At 45.2% G+C, this 26,843-nt stretch overlaps 1 protein-coding gene across 9 annotated transcripts in view; it reads right to left on the bottom strand.

Moving 5' to 3' along the window:
* Positions 1 to 26,709, bottom strand: part of RFFL (ring finger and FYVE like domain containing E3 ubiquitin protein ligase) — a 49,409-nt gene extending 22,700 nt beyond the window's left edge. Inside the window, exons 1-4 of one of the 9 annotated variants that reach the window (XM_073315555.1) lie at positions 26,554 to 26,708; positions 18,114 to 18,434; positions 11,662 to 11,742; positions 535 to 725 (exon numbers count right to left, since the gene is read on the bottom strand). In XM_073315555.1, the coding sequence (XP_073171656.1) occupies positions 535 to 720 (186 nt within the window). In that variant the 5' untranslated portion in view covers positions 721 to 725; positions 11,662 to 11,742; positions 18,114 to 18,434; positions 26,554 to 26,708. Of the gene's footprint in view, positions 1 to 534; positions 726 to 11,661; positions 12,187 to 12,673; positions 12,975 to 18,113; positions 18,435 to 24,856; positions 25,348 to 25,380; positions 25,519 to 26,553 lie in introns of those variants that run through there. The other 8 variants (XM_073315554.1, XM_073315559.1, XM_073315560.1 and 5 more) reach the window with 8 other exon arrangements.
* Between the last annotated feature and the right edge of the window lie 134 nt (positions 26,710 to 26,843).

Genomic DNA, 26,843 nt, shown 5'->3' with positions numbered 1-26,843 from the left:
CAGGTACTACACCTGCCTAATTGTTGTGGTTTTGCAATGGCATTTTCCAGTTTTTAAAACGTTTTCTCTTCTCCCCTATTACTGTGTAAAGGCCCACAAGACGACCAGGAAAAACAGACTACAACATGAATTGCTGTCAAATGCCTGAACAATCTACAAATAAGCTCAGTAACCCTAGGTGGTCATTGCAATAACAGTAGGTAACATATTTTTAAAGTGGTATCCCTTTAACTGATTATAAGTAGCTTGCTGTCCTTTAATAAAGCATCCAGTACAGCCATGACTACTGTGCGCTAACAAGAACTGTTGGTTATTTTCATTTGTGCCAGCTAATTGTGAAAGCAACTAGGAAATAAAGAAGCAAGGCAAGTTGTCTTCTGCTATACATTATGTCCCTAAATCAAGGGCCTCCTTTGGTTGTGTGTTTTGCAGGCTCTTGAAAGTGACTCTGTAAATAAATGATCTGGGAGTCAGATTGTGTATGTCAGTCAAACCAAATGGGTGCCCAAATCAGTGGCTAAATTCACCCCTTACCTTCCTGGAGGAATTTTCAAAGTGCATCCCACATGCCTTGCAGTTCTGTTCAGAACCTGTAGGAGAAGGATAGGAGCTGTAACCTGGGTTGGAATACGCCTGGGGTCTGGCACCCTGCTGCGGCCGCTGCTGCATCTCCTCAGGTTGTCCATCCAGACAAAACCAGTTACAACAGGTTGCCCACATAATAACTAAAAGGGTGAGAAAAAACACAAGTTAAATAACGTACTGGAAGCCACATATTTGCTACCAAAGTGAGGGCCGGGCACGAACTGAAATGTTTATGCTTCCTTCACTAACTAAGCTACTTGACAGCAAGTAGCAAGGGGACTAGATCTTTTCTCTTACCAACTGCAGGCGTAGGCCAAAAACGTACATATCTGCAACACACAACATGCTCTAAACCCTTAATGAAAATGCACGGGCAGAGTTTCAGAATGGACTTTACTGACATTTTTCGGAGACTCTCGTTAGGGCAGGAGGAAGACTATGTTTAAATTCCACTCTGTTGTGCATGGGCATTGTTCAGAACTCTATGATCGCAGAACAGTCATTTGTATTACACTATGGAGCTACAACCGAGTGAGGCAGTTTTCAGTTACTTTGCAGTAGGGAGTAAGGGAAAGGTTAGAGGCACTGGTGAATTTCTCCCTCAGAAAGATATTAGAGACTCGTGTTCTCTCTCACATGGTGCTTGTGTAAGATTAACAGCGAGACCCTAGCTGGTTTTTCTCGACAGCCTGGCTCCACATATAAAGCTACAGCTGCAGGCCTGTAAACAGACAAGAACAGGCAGTGTCGGTGCCCATGAACTCAGCTGGACTCAGCTGAAATGGAAACAGACAGCTACCCTAATTTGCGTCCTGCACTCAGTAAGCTTCCAGACAGTGAATCAGTGTTAACCTCTGCTAACTTATTTAGAAACACAGTTGAATACAGGGGAGCTAACTGATAAGAAATTATGAATGTCTCTACGTATCTATTTGCTTGGGCCCTGGTGGTAAGAGATATACCCCTAGAATCATAGAATATCAGGGTTGGAAGGGACCTCAGGAGATCATCTAGTCCAACCCCCTGCTCAAAGCAGGACCAATCCCCAATTTTTGCCCTAGATCCCTAAATGGCCCCCTCAAGGATTGAACTCACAACCCTGGGTTTAGCAGGCCAATGCTCAAACTACTTAGCTATCCCTCCCCCCACCTAGACTCCTTGAGGAAACAGTGTGGAAACAGAGGGGGAGAGCAAAGAGAGGAGGGGGAATGCTTCCTCTCAGTATTTTTGGAGCAAAACCATTTCTGCAATAACATTTCCATACTTATTTGTAATCTACTAAGCACATAGGCCTGAAAACATTCCTCTGGGCACTCAGACCATATGCTAGGTGTCATCAGTCACTAGCATAAGGAATACACTCTGCTTCCCACCCTGTATTTGCTGCATTCATGTTATAGTTAACAGACAGATACTTTTACGCTTCTTTTAAATCTTTCAGCCTATTCTGTCCAGAGGCAGCAGAACCAGGAAAGCAGGGGGCAGAGCGGGGGGCTAACACCCCCACAATGGAAATACTGGGGGGCTCAGGTATACTTCTGCCCAATATCTGGTGGAGGCAAGCACGGAAGCTGGAGGAGAGATCAGAGCAGATTAGGCCAACCGCCAAGGAGCAGGTAGGATTGCTCTTCTCTCCACGCCTTCCAGCCACCACAGGTCCTGGCATAGGCACCTGGCCTGAGGGAGGGGCAGGAGCACACGTGTCAGCCACTGGGATCAGGGACAAGGAGGCATCACTGTGCCAGCTGCCAACGGAAAGAGGGAACACATGGCATTGGGCACCAAGGAATGGCAGTAGGAACTGCCAGGACACCCCTTCCCAGCTGCTCCCTGCCAACTCTCAGTAGCTCCCCTCGCAGCCACTCCACACCCCTGATTCACAGCAAGCTTCCCCCCTGAAATCTCCCAGATTCTGTCAACATTGGTATCTGCCAGTTCAATTTTCCTCGATTTTCCAAACCCCTGGAGTCAACCTTTTTTCTTAGCTAGGCTGTTTGTGCATGTTCCCTACATAACATTTTATGACATGATTAAACCATACTTTGGAAATTGGTGAATCAATACAAGCTCTGAGGAGTGTTTGGCATGAGGTGCTAACATAGTATTTGAATGTTTTATACAATCAGCCCTGTTGGGCTGATGTACTTAAACAAGGAGGCTTTTGAAGTTTGGTGCAGTTCCAATAATCTGCAGATTTACTGGACTCTTTAATCCTTTCAAAGTGTAGGTGAATTTGGTCTATCAAAGTTACCACTGTCGCTATAGTGGACACATGCCTGAGCATGACAACATAAGCTTGCAGGTTCAGCAAATTTTAATGTTCAAATAGAAAACAAGAGTCTTGATGATACAGGAGAAACAGTTCATACAGTGTGTCATGCTGTGAATTATACACTTAGAGCAGCAATTAGACGTCTCACCTTAGATGAAAAAGCAAATGTATGCAATTTTTAAATTTTCAGGTTAACTGAATTAGTCTCTTATGCTTATGTCTACATACATCACCTCGTGCTGACAGCCTGTTCTTTCTAACTTCCACGGAAATAATCTATTTGTGTAGGTGCACAGACTTTACTTCTATACCATTTGAAGCTGTTCTGAAATATGCTGAGGGGGCTAGTCTGCTTTATTTTTGCCCAGACGTTTTTAAATAGGAATGTACCATGGGAAACGGAGGGTGGGGGCGGTATATCCCATATAACAAATATTTGGGGATAACTACCATACTGAAAAATAACCTGGTCATTTAGGCTAATAAACAATACAGACTGGTTTACAACTGTATGTGTAAAACCTGGTGCCAGAAGGTTTTTAACCTTACACAGTTTTTATGTCAAATTATAAACAAGTTTAATGACCAACAAAAAGCAGGACAAATGGTTATTGACATGGTGTAAGGTCTGAGGTCCCAGTATGTTAGTGGAGGAGCTGTAGTTAGTCCAGCATTCTATATTATATGTTCATGGTACTTGTTCCAAAGTAAGAAAACACACCTCGTGTTCAAGGAATACAGTCTAACAAAAGCAGTCCATAGTACAAAGTCATAATACAGAAGGTATTTAGCTTCATCATGTGTATTAGCCTTAAATTGAAACCACAGTATCCAGTGGTAATGGCTATAAATGCACAGACTATAAATAAAATACACATCAGAACTTACCTATGCTTTTTTCTGAACTCTAATTTCAGAGCATTACATTTCTGTTAGAAGTTATGTATTTTGGAAATTCAACATTTTTGCAATTTTGCTATTTTATGGAATGACTCAGCTGTTTTGAGAGTCTTAATTTGATCCTACGGTTTACAGACCCAAGATATGAACCCTGTGAACACTGAAAGAAGCATTCATAGCCTCCACAAGAGATTAAAAAACTACATCCACATTAAGCCCATAAGGACTCCTGTGAACTTGAGGCCACCCACAGTAGCAGCATATACAAATGTCTACGGTTTGTCCTGATTTATTTTTCTTAAAAAGATAGGCCAACTCACTCAAACTTTGCACCAGTTCAGATATTGCAAAGAAGGAATGAGCAAACCAGAAGAAACAAAGACTGAGCTCAATGTTATTAAGCCTACATTCTGTTCTAGCATTATCAGAAGGTTGACAATAAGACTCGGATGTGGTTTCAGAAGATCCTTAAACCTGCTTAGCTGATAAAGTCTGAAAGAATAGCTTCTATATATGAAAAAGTTAACAGTTACTTTAGTTCATTGAACTGTAAGGTTCTTAAGAAGCTGCTTCCCAGGTTTAAGAGAAATGAGTAAGAGTAAATGACAGCCATTAATGTAACACCACAAATAGTGATAATTGGTTATGGGTTTCCATCAACCCATAAGATTATAAGAAAGCACAAAAGTTTAATTTTGCTGCTAATTTACCACAAGAAACAGAATTTGCTGCAATTAGGGAGATGCACAAATACCCTAGTAGTAGCGACCCAAGAGTATGATAAGCAAGAAAAATTCTTGTGTTAAAGAAAGAGAGGGGCTGCCCTCAAAGGAGGCAGGTTGGGAGGGAAGAGATTTCTCTTTCCTGCAAAGGACATCAAAGAACAAAACTATCAGCAAAAATGCAGTATTTGAAAATCATCTTCAGGAACCTGCCTGTCAAACTCCAAGGGGAGAAGAGATGAGACTACAGTAACTCCTCACTTAAAATTGTCCCGGTTAACGTTGTTTCGTTGCTGATCAATTAGAGAACATGCTCGTTTAAAGTTGCGCAATGCTCCCTTATAACGTTGTTTGGCAGCCGTCTGCTTTGTCCACTGCTTGCAGAAAGAGCAGCCCGTTGCAGCGAGCTGGTGGTGGCTTGGCACCAGGGTGGACCAGCAGCCCCCCATCAGCTCCCCACTCCCTTAAGTTCCCTGTGCGGCAGCTACCTCGGCAGTTCAGCTGTCCCTCCCACCATTGCCATGTGCTGCTCCTGCCTTCTGCCTTGGAGCTGCTCCTTGCTTGCTGTGGGGGGGTGGGGAGGGTGTCAGTGTACTAAAAGGGGCAATGCGCACCCCTCTCTCACACACACACGGTGTGTCTCTGTCATGCTGTCTCCCCTCCCTCCACTTGTGCTGCCTTGTAGAGTGTGAGGCTACATTAACGTGTTAACCCTTGAGTGCTCAGCTAGTTCGTCATTTAACACTAAGGCATTCCCGGGGAAATATCCCACCCTCTGACTTCACCACCTCAACCAAGCTTCACAATCATCATCACTGTGTACAGTATTAAATGGTTTGTTTAAAACTTATACTGTGTGTGTATGTATATATACAGAGAGAGAGAGACTGTTTGCTTTATATAAATTAAATAAAATAAAATTTAGTCTTTTGTCTGGTGAAAAAAATTCCCTGGAACCTAACCCCTTTTTACATTCATTCTTATGGGGAAATTGGATTCACTTAACATCGTTTCATTTAAAGTCACATTTTTCAGGAACATAACTACAACGTTAAGAGAGGAGTTACTCTATATTAAAACGGCTTCTGAAGCTTTAGCAGGCCAGATGTAAACCCCAGCAAATAGTACGGAGCTGCCAGAGTACTGATGCTCTTAGCTGATTCTTACGCAATTCTGGATGCCACATTTTAGAAAAGATGCGGATAAACTGGTCCAAGCCCAGAGGAGAGCAACAAAAACAACATGACCTGTGAGAAAAGGTTAAAAAAACTGGGTATGTTGAGTCTTGAGAAAAGAAGACTGAAGGCTGATAACAGTCTCCAAATATATTAAGGACTGTTATAAAAAGGACAGCAATCACCTGTTCTCCATGTCCACTGAACGTAGGGCAAGAAGTAATGGGCTTAATCTGTGGCAAGGGACATTTCGGTTAGATAGTAGGAAAAGTTTTCTAACTCTAAGAGTAGTTAAACTCCGGAATAAGCTTCCAAGGGAGGTTGTGGAATCCTCATCGTTGGAGATTTTTTTAAGAACGGGTTGGACAAAACCTGTCAGGGATGGTTTAGATTTACTTGGTCTTGCCTCAGCATAGGGGGCTGATCTTGATGACCTCTTGAGATCTCTTCCAGCCCTACATTTCTGTGATTCTATGATGCTCCCATAGACATTGTTCAAAGTAGATCTGCTTCACATTAAGGTTTCCATTTTAGTAGATTATGTGGTTCAGAATTCAGATCAATACCCTTACCATGTGCAGAAAACTCATAAGGTTATACTCAGTTAATTTTAGCTAGCAGAAGTGGATATTTTAGCAGCGGTTTTAGAATATAGGGTCAGTAGTATGTAACCTCTTGGTAGCTGGCCAAGAAATGCTTTTATCTTGCCTTTGCCTGCCAAGACATCTCAAGTCACTTAGTTTCTAAACATTAGTGTGATAATGAATATTCTTTGCAAAGAAAAATGAATGAACCTTCAGTTTTGATTTATAAATTGAAACGACAACAGCAGCTCTGAGCAGGAAGTTCAAGAGAAAAGGAACAAATTGACTAGGACAGTAGGTACAGTATCTTGCCACTCAATATGAAATCAACCTGTTTTTCCAATGGTCAGAATGATGGATTTTTCTATAAACTTTAATATTCCAGACTGTACTCTGGCATGGAACAGAGTAAACCCATAGCATGAAAGTTTTCATTAACACGCTAACAAAAACCGCTCCAAAAGAGGGTATGCTCTCAGACAGAAAGAGAGATAGGTAAAGATTCCAAGATGTTAAACTTAATCTTCTGGACAAATTAGTTTTATGCACAATATTTGTACATATCCAATTTAAATCACTCACAACTTAGACAGGTTTCAGAGTAGCAGCCGTGTTAGTCTGTATTCGCAAAAAGAAAAGGAGGACTTGTGGCACCTCAGAGACTAACCAATTTATTTGAGCATAAGCTTTCGTGAGCTACAGCTCACTTCATCGGATGCTGTAGCTCACAAAAGCTTATGCTCAAATAAATTGGTTAGTCTCTAAGGTGCCACAAGTACTCCTTTTCTTTTCACAACTTAGACAAATTCAAAGAGTTCTTATGAAAAAGGTGAAAAAAATCTTTGAAATACAGACATAAAAATTAGAAGAAAATGAAAGACTGTTTATGTGGCAAAAAGGAATAAATGAAGCTAGTCAAACATGCTGCAACCTTGAAATAGGGATAAATACCAGAGAGGAAGAGGAATTATTTAAGCTCAGTACCAATGTGAACACAAGAACAAATGGATATAAACTGGCCATCAGGAAGTTTAGACTTGAAATTAGACGAAGGTTTCTAACCATCAGAGGAGTGAAGTTCTGGAACAGCCTTCCAAGGGAAGCAGTGGGGGCAAAAGACCTATCTGGCTTCAAGATTAAACTCGATAAGTTTATGGAGGAGAAGGTATAATGGGATAACATGATTTTGGCAATTAATTGATCTTTAACTATTCATGGTAAATAGGCCCAATGGCCTGTGATGGAATGTTAGATGGGGGTGGGATCTGAGTTACTACAGAGCATTCTTTCCTGGGTATCTGGCTGGTGAATCTTGCCCACATGCCCAGGGTTCAGCTGATCACCACATTTGGGGTCAGGAAGGAATTTCCCTCCTGGGCAGTTTGGAAGAGGCCCTGGGGGTTTTTCACCTTCCTCTGCAGCATGGGGCACGGGTCACTTGCTGGAGGATTCTCTGCACCTTGAAGTCTTTAAACCACAATTTGAGGAATTCAATAGCTCAGACATAGGTGAGAGGTTTATTGCAGGAGTCGGTGGGTGAGATTCGGTGGCCTGCGTTGTGCAGGAGGTCAGACTAGATGATCATAATGGTCCTGTCTGATCTTAATATCTATGAATCTATGAAAAAAATGTAAATCTATTTGTACTGGTGTTTGGACTAAGGAATAAAGTAATATATAACTTGCTAATGAAGACAACACCACCTAGCCTCGCCAAACCACAGTGAACTAGAAAAAAAGGAAAGAATGGAAGTAAAGAACATTTGCCCTTGCTGAGACATTGACAAACAGACCAGCTGGCAGCAGAATAGTTCAAAGATAAGGTTCAGGTTTCATCTTGATTATTTTGTGTGTATGGTAACTAAACTTAGAATCCAGTTACCTATGCTTTTTCATAGATTTCCAGGCCAGAAGCTACCATTATAACCTCCTGCCTGACCTTCTGCATAACACAAACAGAACTTAATTCAATGATTCCTGCATGAAGCTCAACCAACTTCTTGTTGAACTAACATATACTTTTTACGGAGACATCCAATTTTGACTCCAAGTGATGGAGAATTTACCAGATCCATTGGTAATCTGTTCAGTCATTAATTGCCCTCTCTGTTCAAAATATGCATCTTACTTCCAGTTTAAATTTTGCTGATTTTTACTTCTAGCCATTAGATCTTATCTGTTTTGTCTATCACTTTTAAAAGCCCCACAGTAGCAGGTATCTTCTCTCTGAGCTTGTCTAAACTTACAAGTTTTGCTGATACAGATATACGCCTGAGCAGCAGTACAAAAGTAAGGAAAGAAAAGCATTGGTTAAAGGACAAAGAGTACATGGAGTTGGCATAAAGAATATAGTATTTTTAAATTTCAAAACATGTCCAAGCTTAGCTCCCATTAAGTTCTCCGTACAAAGAAGAATGCGGAGATCGCTTTCAGATAACTGCACCACATGAGAAACAGTCATCAGGTTTCCAGCTGAGTAACTGGCAAAACTTGTGACATATCTTTGGCAAATATTACTTCAGCAATGGACTAAAGTTTACACAGTACAATGACTCAGAGCTGATAATAAAATCAGAGTGCAAAGTCTACTCAGTGATTTCTGCTTTACATAATACACAATACAGCAAATAGCCCTTCATGTATCCTGTACATTAATTTTCACCCCAATTTTAGTATTGCAGTGTTGGATTGTAACACCAGGTAAGCCTTATTCCCTCACTGTGATGTTGTTGTGTGGCCATAGGGGTGGTGGGGTGCTTTTGCAAACAGATTGCTAACAGTTAAGTTTCAGCTGTGATTACTTAAAATACTGTTAGGTTTTCAACTGTCAGATGAAGCATTGTTTTATCAATTCATTTTCACATCTAGTTTATCAGATGACGGCTTGACTGAATTTATGTTGTTCACTTGGTGCATGTAAATTCACTCAATTCTTCAGAAATGTCAAAATTAAAAAAATCGGGGAGGGGGAAAACCCAGGTTTGCCTTACTAACAGAACTCTTTCCTAGGAATTTGAACTTCTGTAAACCGCAGCTCAAATGACCGACGTATACTAGACGCTGTGCCATCACTGAAGCACCAGCAACGACGGACTTGCTGATCATACCTAAAGCAGCCTTCCATGAGACAGAAGAGAAGTCATAACAGCAATGATGATTCTATCCATGTGGCACAAGGATTCCTGGTCCCTTTTATTTTAATGAGCTGTTATAGTCTGAGAGGAAAAGTACGGAGCACAGTTCATTGTAATTTAGTTTTGCTGCAGAAAGTAAAAGTACCCCCATTGAAGACTACAAGGGCTAGATTCCCCCTGTGACGCGCTAACTAGCTAACATAACAACTCCCACTAAATGCCTGGTGCCACGGTATTATTCACAGTGATACAACAACTCTATATTCTAGAAGGTGATCGTATTTAAAATTAATGGAAACAATTATTAATTGCTTGCCTTTGGCATACTATACCACCAGATTTACTTGACCTTGGTGGATGTGTCAGTTGAAAAAGTAACACACACACAAATAATTACAAATAAATTTAACAGTATGAGACATAACTGTTTTAGATTATGTAAGTAAGTACTATCTTATAGAAGACTAATAAAAAGGTTGTCTTGTCGGAAGAAAATTGTGAAAACCAAGGAATGTAAAATGCCTGAAACCAAATGTTTTACAGAGACAGAAGAGTTAAAATCCTAGAAAATTAGAGTGTACAATTTTAGACAAACAAATCCTGAGAACGTGGGAATTTCCTAAGTACTACTGGAACATAAAAAAATGCTCCACTTGAAACTGTTTCCTGAGACATAAACTGATTTAAGTTACACCATGGTCTGTATATTGTACATTCAGTATGTGTTTGCAAACAGTTGTAAGAAAGGCCATGTTACAAAAGGACTTTTGTAGACAGAATAAAGTTATACTTCAGAGTGAATACAGCAATGAGAAGCTAGAGGTCTACTACTACTCCCACTGAAGTAGATGGGAGTAGGAGTAAGTCTTAAGTCTTCCAATATTTATCAATCATACAGTTATGTACATACACCAGAAATTAGTGCTTCATAACTGAGGGTTTGGGGTAGTTGGCTGGTATGTTTTTAAAGGCCAGGTTGAAAAAAAAATGACTTCTTTTATTCTGATAGGGTACAAAATTTGACAAAACAGTTTCCTTCAGTACTGGGGAGTAAGAGACGAGACTATTTTCCACGGTACTTTAAAGTTTGAATTTAACTTTATTAGAGAAGTATTTATAACTTGTTTTTTGTGCTACTAGAGGGCTTGCCAGGAAAGCAAAGCCATTACTATTTTAAACACAGCACCAACAATGTGCTAGAATCTTTTGAGAGATATAGGATTATACAGTCCATGTCAAAAAATCTTGCAGTCTCAGGGCTTGTCTACGCTTACCGGGGGATCGACGTGCGGCGATGGATGCATCAGCGGTTGATTTAGAGGGTCTAGTGAAGGCTTGCTAAATCAACAGCAGATTGCTCTCCCATTGACTCCTGTCCTCCACCTGAACAAGCAGCACATGGGGAGTCGACGGGAGAGCATCTCCAGTCGACATCGCGTAGCGTGTACCCCGCAGTAAGTAGATCTAAGTACATTGACTTCAGCTACGTGATTCACTTTAAAATTTTTCACTTTTAATTACATAATGTGTTTGTAGTAAGAGAGAGGTTTTTTTCAATGCATGTGTGATTTTTAATGTGTCCTTACTGATTTCCTTTTCAAAAATGAGATTACTGCAAGCACTGAAATTGTGGGGCTTATCTACATACAGAAGTTGCACTGATTTAATGTAAATTTAAAACCCATTTAAACTGGTGCAAACACCTGTGTGGACACACTTATATCAGTTTAAAACTAGTTATATCCGTTTAGTTTTACTGAGCTTCCACACACACAGTTAGACCCATTTAAACTAATCTGGTTTAAAATTGCATCTTTGGTTAAACCAGCATAACTCTATGCTTAGACCAGGCATTAGTAAAAACTAATTGCATTACAGGATGCAATGCCTCAATTTTAGATCTTTCCATTCCTCCACTTAGGAGGGAGTAGAATTTTAAGTTATCGGAGAATGAAATACAATAGAAGGCTTAAGCTGATGCTGGATTCTGCAGAGAACAAGGTAGGAATTAATATTTAAATCACATCTCTGATATGTTTGGCTGCCACACATTCCCAAAAAAATCTGCAGTTAGTACCCATTGAAACTTCTGTAATAAAGAGTGAAAACCTGAGAAGCTGCAAGAACTGCCTATTGTGCAATATCTTGTCTAAAAAAAAGGAGGAATTGGACAATACCCAAATTGTAGCCTTGTCTGATTGAAGGCAGAAGAAAAGATGCATAAATGCAGAATGGAAAACTGGGGGGAGGGGGGAGAGGCGTAATCTGAATCAAATAACTGTTTACTGACCTGAAGTTGTGTTTTGTTTATTGAGAAATGTTAAGTAAAGTGCTCATCTTGCTATCAGTCATTATTAGGGTCCCTGGAAATCTGCAAATATTGGAAAGTGGAAAATTTGTAAGTCAGTGAGGTTCTTTTGAGCAAGTTAACTCAAAACATACAAAAATACTAAAGATGAATATCGTTATCTGTATCTGAGATGTTTTAAATAAAATTGGCTTATTTCACCCAATCTTGCCTTTTTTCCCTTACCTCCTTTGAGCTCTTTCATTCCACCACCACCACCCCAAAGATCTCCCACTCACCTCCAATGATTAGGGCCCTACCAAATTCATGGTCCATTTTGGTCAGTTTCATGGTCACAGGATTTTTAAAACGGCAAATGTCATGATTTCAGCTATTTAAATCTGAACTTTCATGGCGTCGTAACTGTCGGGTTCCTGGCCCGAAAAAGGAGTTGTAGGGAAGCTGTAAGGTTATTGCGGGGGGGGGAACTGCAGTACTGCGATGCTTACTTCTGCCCGCAGCTGGTGACGGCGCTGCCTTCAGAGCTGGGTGCCCGGCCAACATCTGCCACGCTCCAGCTGCCCAGCTCTGAAGGCAGCGCAGAAGTAAGGGCGGCAATATCGTGACCATCCCCTAAAATAACCTTGTGACCCCCCCCTTCAACTCCCTTTTGAGTCAGAACCCCCAATTTGAGAAACACTGGTCTGCCCCATGAAATCCGTATAGTATAGGATAAAAGCACACAAACGACCAGATTTCATGGTCCATGACGTGTTTTTCATGGCCATGAATTTGGTAGAACCTTACCAATGATGGTCTCCTTTCCCCTCTCCCCTAGACTATGCTGAGGAACAAATACATATAATATTACGTAAAATATTCACTCATTCATATTTTAAAGATATGAAAATTGTTCCTGTGGAATATCCTTTCACATTAATATAACCATACTATCTAGATATTTATTCCACACTCATCACCACAAAAAATTATATATATATATGAACATACATACAGAACAGTACGGAGAGAAGAGAAAGCCCTGGAGCCAGCAGGATGGCTGGGAACTTCACTTTACAACTATTCTCCTCTCCCCCAATCCTAACCAAGGTAAAACAACAATGCAAGTGTAAGTGTGTGTCCTCTCTCTCTGCATCTATGTATGTAAAACATATATATGGGAAAGGAGTGAGGCTTGCATTTAGTTCTGAACAGTCAGTTTTGTGGTCATCCTCAGTTCCTTGGGAAGGGAGTTCCACAGACCTTCACCAGTTGCCAAGAAGTCTCCATCTCCAGTTCCCATTAGCCTCTATCAGCTGATATTAAGGGACAATGAAACTATTACAAACATCTTGAAAAGAGGAAGAGAAGCTCTGTAAAATAGCTCACACCTAGCCCACCGAGGGCCTGGAAGATAAGCATCAGGTCCTTAAACTTGATCAGTAGCCAGCACCACAAACGCAACAATGGCATAACAAACTCCACCCAACTTTCCTGTCAGCAGGCCTTCTACATTATACACTCGCTGTTTCTTTAGTATCTGTGGATTCCTACCCAAGTATAACATGTTGCAACAGTCCAGTCTCAAAGTCCATTCGGACCACCACAGGATGTAGTCTCCTAGCGAATCAGAGGTGGAAAATGTTTCAATTTGAGAGTTTAGTATCAAATAGAAGTTCAGGAGGATTCCTACACCATGTACCTGTGATGTGGTATATACCCCACACTAGCACTAAGAGATTTAACGGGAGCTACTGAATTCAATTAAGGCACATAGTTACATCTTGCAGGTGGGCCCAGCTAAGGAAGAAGCTCGGTGGGGAGAATAAAGGGAGGAAGCCCAGATCAGAAAGGAGCTGCAAGAAAAGAAGGGAAAAACTATGCAGTTCCTCTCTGGTTACTAGAGAGTGAAGGAAGCGCCTAGAAACAGGCAGATTGTACAATAAGCCCAGGAAGGAGCTGTGGGAAAAGGCCTGAAGGAAGGCCAAGGTAGGAAGAAGTCCCAGGGAGGCAGCAAGGAGTCTGCAATAGCAGATCTTCGCTGCTTGCCACGTGGTCCATGGACTAGAACCCAGAGGAGAGGGAGGGCCTGAGTTTCCCTACCTGCCATCGGAAAAGGTAGCTTGGAAACACCCTGACAAAAAGGACTGCAGGCTTTGGAGCCAAGCCTCCAGAGAGAAAGCCCTGGGAGGTGTCACTGTGCACAAGAGCAGGATGACAACCTTGCAGAGTCTAGGTGGTCCTGGTGGTGGTATTTTTTTTAATTGAGCTTCAACTTCTAAAATCATTTTTGAAGTTAAAAATAAAGAGCAATGCTGCTAGTCATACATGAAATGGGCTTCTTTTCACACTCTATACACTGGAAGAGGAAAAATGATACCACAAATTTGACGGAACTGTGATGCTGGAAAAGAGGAGTCGAAATCCATGATACTGCAGAAGAATTGTGCATCAAAGTATAAAACTCAAGTAGAGCTGTAAGCATAACCTAAAGCCCTGCTGTCCATCTGTATTCTGATAAAAATCTGATTTCAGCTTGTTCTAATGTTTGTAAGCTTTTACTCTACTTGGACACAGTTTTAATTAGAGGTAGATACAATACTAGTGACTTACAAATACAGCAAACGTGTTGCTTAACTAGTTTTATTCAAGATAAACCTGAAATTCATACCCAAACTGGCTCTGAAATGCAAAGATTATTTCATTATGCTCCAAAATGCATTAATTATTTGTAATATTTAAATATACATAATTACCTACATTTTGACATCTTACAGTTTTGTATGTGTTTTTAAAATATTTCAATTCACTTTTAGAGCTCCAATATATTTAATAGCATCAGTGGCAACACATTTTAGCCATTTCTTACTTCATCCTAGAAGGAAGTCACAATGCGGATTGAATGACTTGTGTAATTTTCATGGGAATATAGTGATGTCATACACAGAGGATTGTGACCTTTCAATGATTAAACAGAAGAAGAAAAAAAAAAGAGAGATGGGGAGGGGAAAAGTCTTGGTATAAACACAAAAATTGCAGTTCTCCTCTGTGTAAAGGAAGCCTCTATAATAAATAGGGTTAGGCCTGATCTACACTACAGAGTTAGGCTGGCGTAAGGCAGCTTATGTTGATCTAACTCTGTAAGCGTCTACACTAAAATGTGGCTCCTGTTGATGTAACCCACCCACCACGCCAACTTAATAACTCCACCTCCCCGATAGGCCTAGTACTTAGGTCGACGCAGCATCGGTCTAGACACTGCATTGTTTATGTCAATTTTAGTGGCCTCTGGGAGGTGTCGCACCATGCCCTGCTGTGACCGCCATGATCACCATTTTGAACTTTGTTGCCCAGCAGCCAGGTACACAGGTATACACCCTTCTACTCTAAATGCTCAAAAAATTTCTGAAATTCCATTTTCTGTTTGTTTAGCACGGACAGCTCACCTAGCGACTGCCCAGCTGACCATGCTGGTTACACGCCACAGACGTGCTCCTGCCTGGAGGACACAGCAGGTCCTGTGTCTGTGGGGAGAAAAGACTGTGCAGGCACAGCTATGATCTAGCTGTAGAAACATCCATATCTGCGAGCAGACCGCTTGGGGCATGAGGGAGAAGGGCTAAAAGAGGGTCCCGTAGCAGTGCCACATGAAAGCCAAGAAGCTGCGGCAGGCATACCAGAAGGCCAGGGATGCTAACAGTTGTTCTGGTGCCGAGCTGCAGATATGCCACTTTTACAAAGAGCTGCGTGCCATCCTCGGCTGAGACCACCCCGAAGAGCCCCGGGGTACTTCGGGGGAGTCAGAATCACAGGCCCCTGAGTGAATAGTGAGGAGGTGATGTTGGACAAGGGAGGAGTAGTATGGGGGACAGATGACCGGGGGACCCAGTGGTGCAGCCAGCCAGGACCTGTTTATTCCAGACCAGTCGAGCCAGTCCCTACAGTCCAGCATGGGCAAGCCTGATGCAGGGAAAGGAACCTCTGGTAAGTGCGCAATTTGCTTTGAAACTGCAGGGACACCTCTGTTCATTTACTCTTTTTTAAATCATGCTTGAACACGTAGTGAAATAATCAATAGATGCAAAGTTGCTATCTGCTTCTCACTCCCTTGTACAATTAGGCCAAGGGAGCCCTGCACAATAATTTGTTTAAGTGCACTGGGATGTCCCATGAATCCTCCATAAAGATCTCGAGGAAACTTTTCTGGAGGTAGCCTGCAATCCTCTGCCCAAGGTTTCTGGGTGGGGCTGCCTTATTTCTTCCGCCACAATAGGACACTTTCCCACACCACTCAGCAATTACTTCAGCAGGCACCATTGCAGCGCACAGGCTAGCAGCATAGGGTCCCGGTCTGCAGACAGACGCATGCAGGAGCTGTTCCCTTTCAGCCTCCATTACACGCAGGAGTGAGATCTCAGCTAACATCACCACTGCCTGTGGAAAACGGTACCAGCATTCAGTTCAATTCCCCTAACCACATATAGTCATGCCCATGAGCTACCACACCCCCATTGTCCCAACTCGCCCCGTCTTTGGGCGGTATTCACCATGGCTGGGACTGCCGCTGTGCTCTATGAATCCCAAGGAGAAGTGAGAATGTAGTGCCTGTAACTTGTGTGGATGAAGGGGAGTGAGTTCAGGATACCAAGTTTCCGTTTATCTTGTGATTACACTCTCAATAGTACCTCTGTGTACTGTATCTTTTGCATCTGGAAATGTGACCTTGAGGGTCTCTCCATCCACACCAGCGGAGCGGCTCAGTCAGATAAGAAGAAGGAGGAGGAGGACGTGTAGTGACATGTTTCAAGAGATCCTGCAAGCCTCTGGTGCTTCAGATACTGAGCACAGAGCTTGGAGGATCACCCTCAAGGACAGAAAGGACAGGGATAGAACGGAGAGGAGAAAAGCAAAGGAAAAGGAGAGCGAGAGCAGCAGGAGATGCTACTAGCACTTCTCAAGCAGCAAACGAGAGATGCTGGAGACTCCTGTTGATCTTCAGGTTCATCCGTGCTCGCCTTCCTCTGCAGCCCATAGATAGTTGCATTCTGGGACCTCCCTACACACATTCCCAGGAAATCCGGGGCTGATGCACTACCCCATCACTCCACCCTGAAGGAGAGTACAGGCAATCACAGCCACACATACACTGACCTGTGAGAGATACAGTTGGTGTTTGTGAAATGAAAATGAATGTTCTTTCCCCTTCAAAGGTTCTTTTCCTTGTATTTATAAAGTTTAATTCATTTATAAATATGTCTGTTTGCATGGGTTTGGAATAAAAGTCTATTTATGGAAACTTAATTCATCTTTATTAGTTCACAACATATGCTGGGTGAGTCTGACATCATTCACAGATAATGGCAATAGGTACATTCATTTTCAATGTTATATTACTACACACTGAGCACTCATTATAAGGTTCATACCGGGGTTCAAAAAAACCAATGCCAAGAAGAGCACACTACAGCAACATACTTTACTGTGGGTCACTATTAAAATGGTCTTTCAAAGACTCCCTAATCAATATAGCTCCCTGTTGAGCTCTTCTTACAACCCTAATATCTGGCTGCTCAAAATCAGCAGACAGCCATTCCACCTCCACCCTTCACCCCAGCAGAAACTTTTCCCCCTTTGTTTCACAGATATTATGAAGCACACAACAAGCAGCTACAACCATTGGGATTTTCTTTCCACTGAGATCAAATCTCATGAGTAGACAGCACCAGCAGCTTTTCAAACAGCCAAAGGCACATTCAACGGTCATTCTGTACCTGCTGAGCCTGTTGTTAAAGCGCTTCTTGCTGCTGTCCAGGTGGCTGGTGTACGGCTTCATGAGCCACGGGAGTAAGGGGTAGGCTGGGTCTCCCAGGATCACTACTGGCATTTCAACATCCCCAGTGGTAATCCTCCGGTCTGGAAAGAAAGTCCCTGCTTGCAGCTTTCTGAACAAGCCTATGTTCTTAAAGATGTGTGTGTATGCAGCTTCCTTTACCATCCTGCGCTGATGTCAGTAAAACATCCCTGGTGATCCACAATGCTTGCAATACCATAGAAAAGTATCCCTTTCCGTTGATGTACTCTGTGGCAAGGTGGTCTGGTGCCAAAATAGGGGTGTGTGTGCCACTATCCCTCCACCACAGTTCAGAAACACCATTTCTGCAAAATCATCCAATATGTCCTACACATTGCCCAAAGTCACAGTCCTTCATAGCAGGACGCAATTAATGGCCCTGCATTCTTGCATCACAGCAACCCCCACAGTGAATTTCCCTGCTCCAAATTGATCCCCAACTGATCACTAGCAATCGCCAATTGCTTTTCCACGGTCAGTGCAGCTCTCATTTTGGTGTCACTCTGCTGGAGGGCTTGGGAAAGCTACACACACACACAAGCACACCTAGGAATGTGGCCTTGCACATCCAAAAATTCTGTGGACATTGCGAGTCATCCCATACCTGCATAACAATGTGATCCCAACAGTCAGTGCTTGTTTCTAAGGTTCCGAACCAGCACTCCACCTCTGCAGCTGCTCTGTGAATCCAACAACCACCTTGAATTGTTTCTTTCTATGTCCCACAGCAACCTAGCCTGCAAGGAGTCATCATGTTCCCTGTAGCTCCTCTGGCAGCTCTGCAAATACCACAGGATCAGGCGTGCCATGCTTGCAAGGCTCATCACAACAATGCAGAGCTTTGCAGGATCCATCCTTCTCACACAGATGGAGTGGGTTGTGGGGCTTTTGAAAAGAGGCGTGAAACATTATGGGATGGAGATAACTATGGGATGGAGATAACATTATGGGTTAGAGAAAACTGCACCATGTTTCCAGTCAGCCCTGTGTGACTCATTTGCCCCCAAGACGCAGTGCAAACCCTTCCCAAAATACTATGCGCTAGACGGTGGCAAGTTGCTCAGTGGGGTAACTACAGATGGTGCACTGCTCTCTGCATCAGTGCAAGCTCTGCTAGTGAGGACATGCACCACGGACACAAGGAGTGTACTGTGGATGTGTAAAAGTGATTTAATTATTGTGGCGGCTGTACATCAACGTAACTTAGGTTGACTTAATTTTGTAGTGTAAACTTGCCCTTACTTATGGTAACAGAGGTCCCTGGGCACCAAAATGATATGAAATAGCAACACAGAACAGAAGCTGACTGACCTTATAAGGAAACAAGTGATCACATACAACACCTGACAAGTTTTTCAATTTCTTTAAAAACTACAAGGCATGAACTACGCAAATATCAGACTCCAGTTTGAAGAACCTGAATTTTGAATTGCAGCATTCTGTGAATTAAAAAATATAAGAATTCTTTTCCTCAATTTCTAGGTTTTTGATTATAAAGTAGGAAGGGACATTTAAGACAAAGCTTTATTTGAATCATAAAATAAACTGTTTCCAAAAATATTTTGCAATGCTTGTATAATGGCCTCAAGAGAGTCAGTAATTTAGACAACTATGCTACTAGCAGCCACAAAAGCTACATTTTAGAGCAAGCCCTGCTTTGGAACAATTGAAACTTTCTCCAGTGCAAAGTCCACACACAGGCAGCAGTGTTTCCCTGCAAGCATCTAACAGTTTCATTATTGTTTAATCACCCCACCCCCCAAAACACCCTCCAACCATCTATTAGGCTTCACATTTCACCCGACTCTGCAATTAGCCTAGAATGTCAGGCACATATGGGAAGAGTTTCCTGGATTCACATGAGAAAAAAATGCTAATTGTCTAAACACAGAAGCCATTCATCCTCCTATAATTACAGAGATACTGATCATTCTAAAAAAAATTATTTCAGGACTCCAGGACCCATTTGTGCTCAAAATTACAAAACCAGGTACCTGTGAAGACCCCATTAGAGATGTGATGAATAAAAGTAGCTCACTGCAACTAGTTAAAGGACAAAGGGTCCACCAATCCAACTCTCCTCACGGGGACCACAGCAGTTACCAAAGTTGTGTTGTATCAGAATGCACTAGTTGCAAGGTACAATGCAGCTTTAACTTGCTACCCACCACCCCTCCCAGCCAAAGAATTCCATTGCTCAGTGCCTTGCCTGAGCCACAGATATCTAAAGAGAAAAAAGTTCCAAAGGAATATTGACGTGAATGTGTAAGAAAACTATGAATGCATGATGCAAGCCTACAAAACATATCATCATTGCACATAAACCGAAAGCACTATAAATAACCTCTCATTAGCAAATGTTTACAGTGGGTGATTTTAACAATCACAAAACTGACTGAACGGTATGGTACGAAGAAGCGATTTACTGATACCATAGAATGACTGCTTTTAGAGCAGATTGTTTTGACACTGACAAGGGACAATATCAACATAAGCTTGATCTACATCAGGAGTCGGCAACCTTTCAGAAGTGGTGTACTGAGTCTTCATTTATTCACTTTAATTTAAGGTTTTGCGTGCCAGTCATACATTTTAATGTTTTTAGAAGGTCTCTCTCTCTAAGTCTATTTATTATATAACTAAAACTATTGTCATATGTAAAGTAAACAAGGTTTTCAAAATGTTTAAGAAGCTTCATTTAAAATTAAATTAAAATGCTGATCTTACGCCGCCAGCCTGCTGCCAGCCTGGGATTTCGTTCACCTAGGCCGGCAGCGGGCTGAGCGGGGCCTGCGACCAGGACCCCGGCTGACAAGGGGCTGGCAGCCAGAACCCCAGACCAGAAGCGGGCTGAGCGGGGCCAGCGGCCGGGACCCCAGACCGGCAGTGGGCCGAGTGGCTCAGGCCACTGCCAGTCTGGGATCCCAGCCCTGCCCACATAGAGTGGGTACCTACCTTCTCCCTGGTTCTCGCCCATTCTCTTCCTCTCTCTCTGCACTGAGCTGAGGGTGGGAGTGCACTGAGCACAGGGCTGGGGGTGAAGGAGTAGGCTGGAGGTTGGGGTGTTGGGCCTGGCCAAGAGCTAGAATGACAGAGGGGGCTCAGGGTTGGGGCAGGAGGTTTGGGTGTGGAGTGCTTACCTGGGCAGCTCCCATTTGGTGCAAGGGGTGCAGGTGGGAATGTTTGGGGGGGGGGGAGGAGAGTGTGCAGGAACTCCCATTTGGTGCTCAGAGTGGGGGTGGGAATGTGGGGGGTGCAAGAGCCAGGCATGGGGTGTGGCAGGTGCAGGAGTCATAGCAGAGGGCTGGGGGCATGTGAGGGGGTGCAGGAATCAGGGCATGGGGTGTGGGGGGGCTGGGTCTGTGGGGGGGGCTGGAGTCAGGGCTAGGAGTGTGTGAGGGGGGTGCAGGGATCAGGACAGAGGGCTGGGGGTGTGGGCTAGGGTCATGGGAGTGCTCCCAGCCCCCTGCCCAGAGTGGCTCATGGCAGGGGGCTGGAGGGGACATGCCCTGATTCCACACCCCGTCCCCAAGGCCCTGTCCCCAACTCTTCTCCACCTCCTCCCGGAAGCAGCGAGTGCGCTGCACTGCGGGCTCGGCTTCTCCCCCTCCGTCGAGGAAGAGGAGGAGGGGCAGCAACCCAGCACGCTGGGGGAAGAGGCAGGGGAGGAGGGAGCTTGCCTGCCCTGCAGCAGTAGCCAGCAGGAATAACCTTCTTCACCCTGTCCCCACGGGGGTGGGGGGGGAGGAGGAGGGCAGGCCAGGGCAGGCAGGATTTTTAATGGCACACTGCTGCCTGCCGGGGTCCCAGGGGTTCGGCAGCAGGCTGAGCGGGGCTGGTGGCTGGGACCCGGCAGGCAGCAGCGTGCCATTAAAAATCGGCTCACGTGCCGTGTTTGGCACGCGTGCCATAGGTTGCCGACCCCTGATCTACACATACAAGTTGCACTAGTGCACCTAAGGGTGTGATGTTGCACTAATGTAGTTAAATTAATGCATTTTTGTGTGTGAGCACTCTTACATAGGTTAAAACCCAACTTACATAGTTTAGCTCTTGGGGCAAGCTAAACAAATGAAGGCATACCAATTCCTATTCAAACCTTACCTGACATAGGAAGTCAGTGTGGCTTTACCAAAAAAGGAAATCTAATTAGTATTCTAGAGCAAATTGAGAAACTCAAGTGCAGTAAATTACTAGGTACTCAATAGATATTGGGAGATCCTGAAAAGGATGCATCTTGTCTCTAAAACATGGGTGGGCAAACTACGGCCCGGGAACCACATCCAGCCCTTCTAACATTTTAATCCGGCCCTCAAGCTCTCGCCAGGGAGCAGGGTCGGGGGCTTGCCCCGCTCTGCGCATGCTATGGCTCCACGTTGCTCCTGGAAACAGCGGCATGTCCCCCCTCCGACTCCTACAGGTAGGGTCAGCTAGGGGACTCCACACGCTGCCCCTGCCCTCCCCCTCTGGAGCCCTCACCTCCTCCTGCACCCCAACCCCCAATTTCGTGAGCATTCATGGCCCTCCATACCATTTCCATACCCAGATGTGGCCCTCAGTCCAAAAAGTTTGCCCACCCCTGCTCTAAAAGCAAAAATTTTTTCTGAAGTCACTAATGTGGAAATGTATCTTCTAGAAAAAAAAGCCTTGAGGAGTTTCCAGGAATTACAGATTGATCAGCCTCACCTCCAGTTTAGAGAAACTGAGTAAGTCTAACCAGATACCTCAAGAGAAAGGTGTATGATCCCCACAGTAGACAGCTGTAGGATAGCCTGCCTCGACATGAGGTTTCACCATGATCTCTATAGAGACTAGTTTAAGGCCTGAAACATTAGATTTAATATTCCTTCCAAAATATGTAGGCACTGAACAAACATTTAAATCAGTCCCTGCCCCCAAAGAATTTACAGTCTAGGTCAGCGGTGGGCAAACTGGCCCGAGGGCCACATCAGGGTATGGAAATTGTATGGCGGGCCATGAATGCTCACAGTTCCCAGTCAATGGGAGCTGCGAGGCTGGCGCTTGGGGCAGGGGCAGCGTGCGGAGCCCCCAGGCTGCCTGTATGCGTAGGAGCCGGAGGGAGGACATGCCGCTGCTTCCGGGAGCCGTGCAGAGCCACGGCACGTGTGGAGCAAGGCAAGCCCCAGACTCCGCTCCCCGTCGGTAGCTCGAGGGCCAGATTAAAACGTCTGAAGGGCTGGATGCGGCCCCCAGGCCGTAGTTTGCCCACCCCGGTCTAGGTTATAAGTAAATGAAACCAACAAACTTGGTGGGTTGAATTACAAGGCTACAGTATTACAAGTAATCAGTACATCTTTAGCTATGAAAATTAAAAGCATGTACTTCCAAAGCCAACAACAAAGACAGGGAATACAGGTTTGGGATGGGGAAGGGAGGAAGGAATTAGATTGACAAAATAAATGCATCTAGTATGCTAACAAGCCCCAGATAGTTTAAAGATATTATTGTATGGCTTTCTGCCTTAATTTTATTTTTAATCCTGCAAGCATAGGAAGAGAGGGTACGGGGACACTCCATTCAAAGGGCATAACTCTTGTGGAAACCTGTGGAAGTCTATTTCACCTCAGTAAAGGCATGGGTAAATAAACATTTATCCACAGACAAATTACAGTGGAAGATATCTTTGCTTTCATTAAAGTCTGATTAATACTGACAGAGGAAATGCCCAAACCCCTCTGCTCTATAGTTAGACAGTTCCCCAACCACTCACAGGATGCATCCTGAAGCAGCCAGCACTGGCCAGTGTAGTAGACACGATAATGGATTTAGGTGGATCAATTTGTTTCATTGGACCCAGTTGTTCCATTAAAACCAGTTATGTTTATCCATAGGGCAGCTTGCTGATATAACCACAAATCCTTCTCACCACCAACACTGTGAACACAGAAGTTGTTATAGGGACATAGTATTTTGAATATGAGAGAAGGGAGGGTCTAGAACAGTGGTTCTCAACCCACGGCCCAATCAGCACAGAGCTGCGGCCCATGTGACATTTTCAGGGACGTACAGGTAGAGTATATTGCAGGTGGGCTAAACGGTGGCTCACGAGTCGCATGCAGCTCTTTCACAGTCGAAGTGCGGCTCCTGGAGCTCCCCGAGCATCCCATCCATTCTCCACCTTCAAGACTGGGCAAGGCAGAAGCTCGGAGCTTCTGCCCTGCGGCAGTGTGGTAAGACATGGGGCTTCTGCCGGGAGGGGGTTAAGGACTTTAGCCCTCGGGGGGAGCATCGGGACAGAAGCCCCACAGCCCAGCAGGTGCCGCCCCATAGGGCAGGTTGTGTGTGTCTTGCGGCTCTCAAACTTCTGAAGATTATTGTATGCAGCTTGGAGGTTCAGTAAGTTTGGCCACTCCTGGTATATTGTGTTGTGTGTGGATGAGGCCCACAAAACACAGAGAGCTGCATGTGTATCCCACAATGTTGAGGACCACTGATCTAGAACATACAGGAAATAATATAAAAATATTGTTTGAACACAGATAGTTCACCCCCACTACTCTTCTGCTAATACTTATATGGGTTCAATTTATTTGGAACTGACAAAATAAAATGGTACTAGTGAAAATTATGACACTGAGTAAATTTCGAACAAAACCAAAAAGGATTACTGTAGCCATCTATGCCATATCAATTTGCAGTTAGTACAGCTAGTGTAAGAAAAAGAAACCCCCCACTGCCTTCAAACCTGCAGAAAGATAATCCTAAATAAAAAATTACTTTACTTTCCAATCACCAGCGTAATGAAAGGGAGTGCTGAAACTAGAGAAGTATTTCCCTTAGTCCAGTTCCTTATTGATCCAGTCAAGTGAGAAAGACCGAGTAACACAACTTAATACACCATAGCATTATCGTTCTCTAAAGAGAACATCTAATTAAGAATTGCACAACATGCTCTAGGACATAACATATACATATTCTGTGAAAAAAAATTAGTGGCAATGCAGAGTCTTAGTAAACAATACATAAATGACACACACTTCCATCTCTCTTGGCAGATTAAACATCACCTTGCACACTACTAGAATCTGTGAACTGTAAAGCTAAATTCTTCTAGCTAGCTAAATTCTTATGTCATGCTTACCTCTACAGTATTGGCTTGCCTTCTGCTATCATAAAGATACATTAGATTAAGATACATGAACTGTCATGAAGTGCAAGAGTCCTTCCATGAACGTCCTTCCATAAAGTACTTGCAGGTGCTTCCTTCCCCGCCCACCAAGTGCCTAATCTGTACAAATTCAGACTGGACTATGTGTAAGTGAGTTTTCAATGTGAGACACTAATGTACAATTAATCACAATACTGCAATGTTTGTTAGAAGCCTACCTTGACAAGGCATGTCATTACTTCCCCAGCAACACTTTGTCTAGCTTACAGGAAAAAGCCTCTGAAGAACAGGCAAACTACCTTCACTTTTCACCTGGCTCACAGATAATGCCCCTTTGCCTTCCTGTTAACGTTTCCATCGTTATTTACACTTTGTTAAGATAAATATTTAATTTTTGCCTGATTTTGTTTATGACATAAAAACAGGAAGGGTATTTCTACTATACGGGTAAAGTTATTCATTGAGAAACTAGTTTGGCTCCATTACATCAAGAAAACAGCATCCTGGTGCCACTGGCATTGTACCAAATGAGCAAGGACTTTGGACATGATAAAATGCACATGACAGCAAACAGTTTAGGCAAAATAACAACACTTGACACTTCCACAGCACTCCACTGTCTGGCAGAATTTACACATAGTAGCTAACTGAGCCTCAAAACCCTCTGCCAGGGCGTTCAGTGTCACTGTGGCCCTTGGACAAATGGGGAAAGCGAGGCACACAGAGAGGGAAGGGGACTTACTTGCCAGCACACTGCAGCGAGGGTTAGAAATACAGCAGCTCCTAACTCCCAGTCCCCACAAGCTCAGGCTTTACCCACAAGACTTTGTTAAGGGGCTCTCCAACCCTTCACCAACCCCTCCGCAGCAATACAGCCCCCTTCGCCTCACCCCCCGCCCAAGAGAGAACAAAGCCCAATGACCCCCCAACACCTCCCCCACACACCTCTCTCCTACCCCCCCGGGACAGCCCCCCCAACCCGGGCAGCCCCCCCACCTCTCTCCTGCCCCCCAACCCCAGGCAGCCCCTCCGCCTCTCTCTTGCCCCCCCCAACCCCAGGCAGCCCCCCCTGCCTCTCTCCTGACCCCCGCCCCTTCTGCCTCCCCCAACCCCGGGCAGCTCCCCCCGCCTCTCTCCTGCCCCCCCAACCCCAGGCAGCCCATCCGTCCCTCCTGCTCCCCCCAAAACCCCGGGCAGCCCCCCCGCCTCTCTCCCGCCCCCCCAACCCCAGGCAGCCCCCCTGCCTCTCTCCCGCCCCCCCCAAAACCCCAGGCAGCCCCACTTCCTCTCTCCTGCCCCCCCAAACCCTGGGCAGCCCCCCCTTCTCCTGCCCCCCGCCTCTCTCCTGCCCCCCCAACCCCGGGCAGCCCATCCCTCCCTCCCGCTCCCCCCAAAACTCAGGGCAGCCCCCCCAAAACCCCAGGCAGCCCCCCCGCCTCTCTCCCACCCCCCCAACCCCAGGCAGCCCCCCCACCTGTCCCCCCCTCCTCTCTCCTGCCCCCCCAACCCCAGGCAGCCCCCCCGCCTGTCTCCTGACCCCCGCCCCTCCTGCCTTCCCCAACCCCGGGCAGCCCCCCCGCCTGTCTCCTGACCCCCCAAAACCCCGGGCAGCCCCCCACCTCTCTCCCGCCCCCCCAAAACCCCGGGCAGCCCCCCGCCTGTCTCCTGGCCCCCCAAAACCCCAGGCAGCCCCCCCCGCCTCTCTCCCGCCCCCCAAAAACCCCGGGCAGCCCCCCCCGCCTCTCTCCCGCCCCCCCCCCAAAACCCCGGGCAGCCCCCCCCGCCTCTCTCCCGCCCCCCCCCAAAACCCCGGGCAGCCCCCCCCGCCTCTCTCCCGCCCCCCCCCAAAACCCCGGGCCACCCTCCCAACCCCGGGCAGCCCCCCCGCCTCTCTCCCACCCCCCGTCCCCCTCACCTGCTCTGCCCCTCGCTCCCGGGAGGGGGTGTCTCTGGTATCACCCGGCCCGGGCCGTCCCCTCCGGCGAGGGCGGGGGGGGGAGGGGAAGGGCGCTGGCGCCTGCATCGAACCTCCCCCTCCGCACCGCGCGGCGGCGGCGCTATGACAACTCCCCACCCGGCGCCGCCAGCCAACGAGACGTGGGCCAGAGCGGTGGAAGCCAGCGAGAGGAGGGCTAGAGCGGCCTCTCGGCCCTGCCGGCCGGCGCCGCCACAGCGACCGCTGGTGGGGAGGCGGGGGCAGCGCAA

This window comes from Lepidochelys kempii, chromosome 17 (genome assembly GCF_965140265.1).
Source record: "Lepidochelys kempii isolate rLepKem1 chromosome 17, rLepKem1.hap2, whole genome shotgun sequence".
NCBI lineage: Eukaryota > Metazoa > Chordata > Testudines > Cheloniidae > Lepidochelys > Lepidochelys kempii.
Note: the sequence above shows the minus strand (reverse complement) of the source record. Positions and strands in the feature narration are given on the sequence as shown.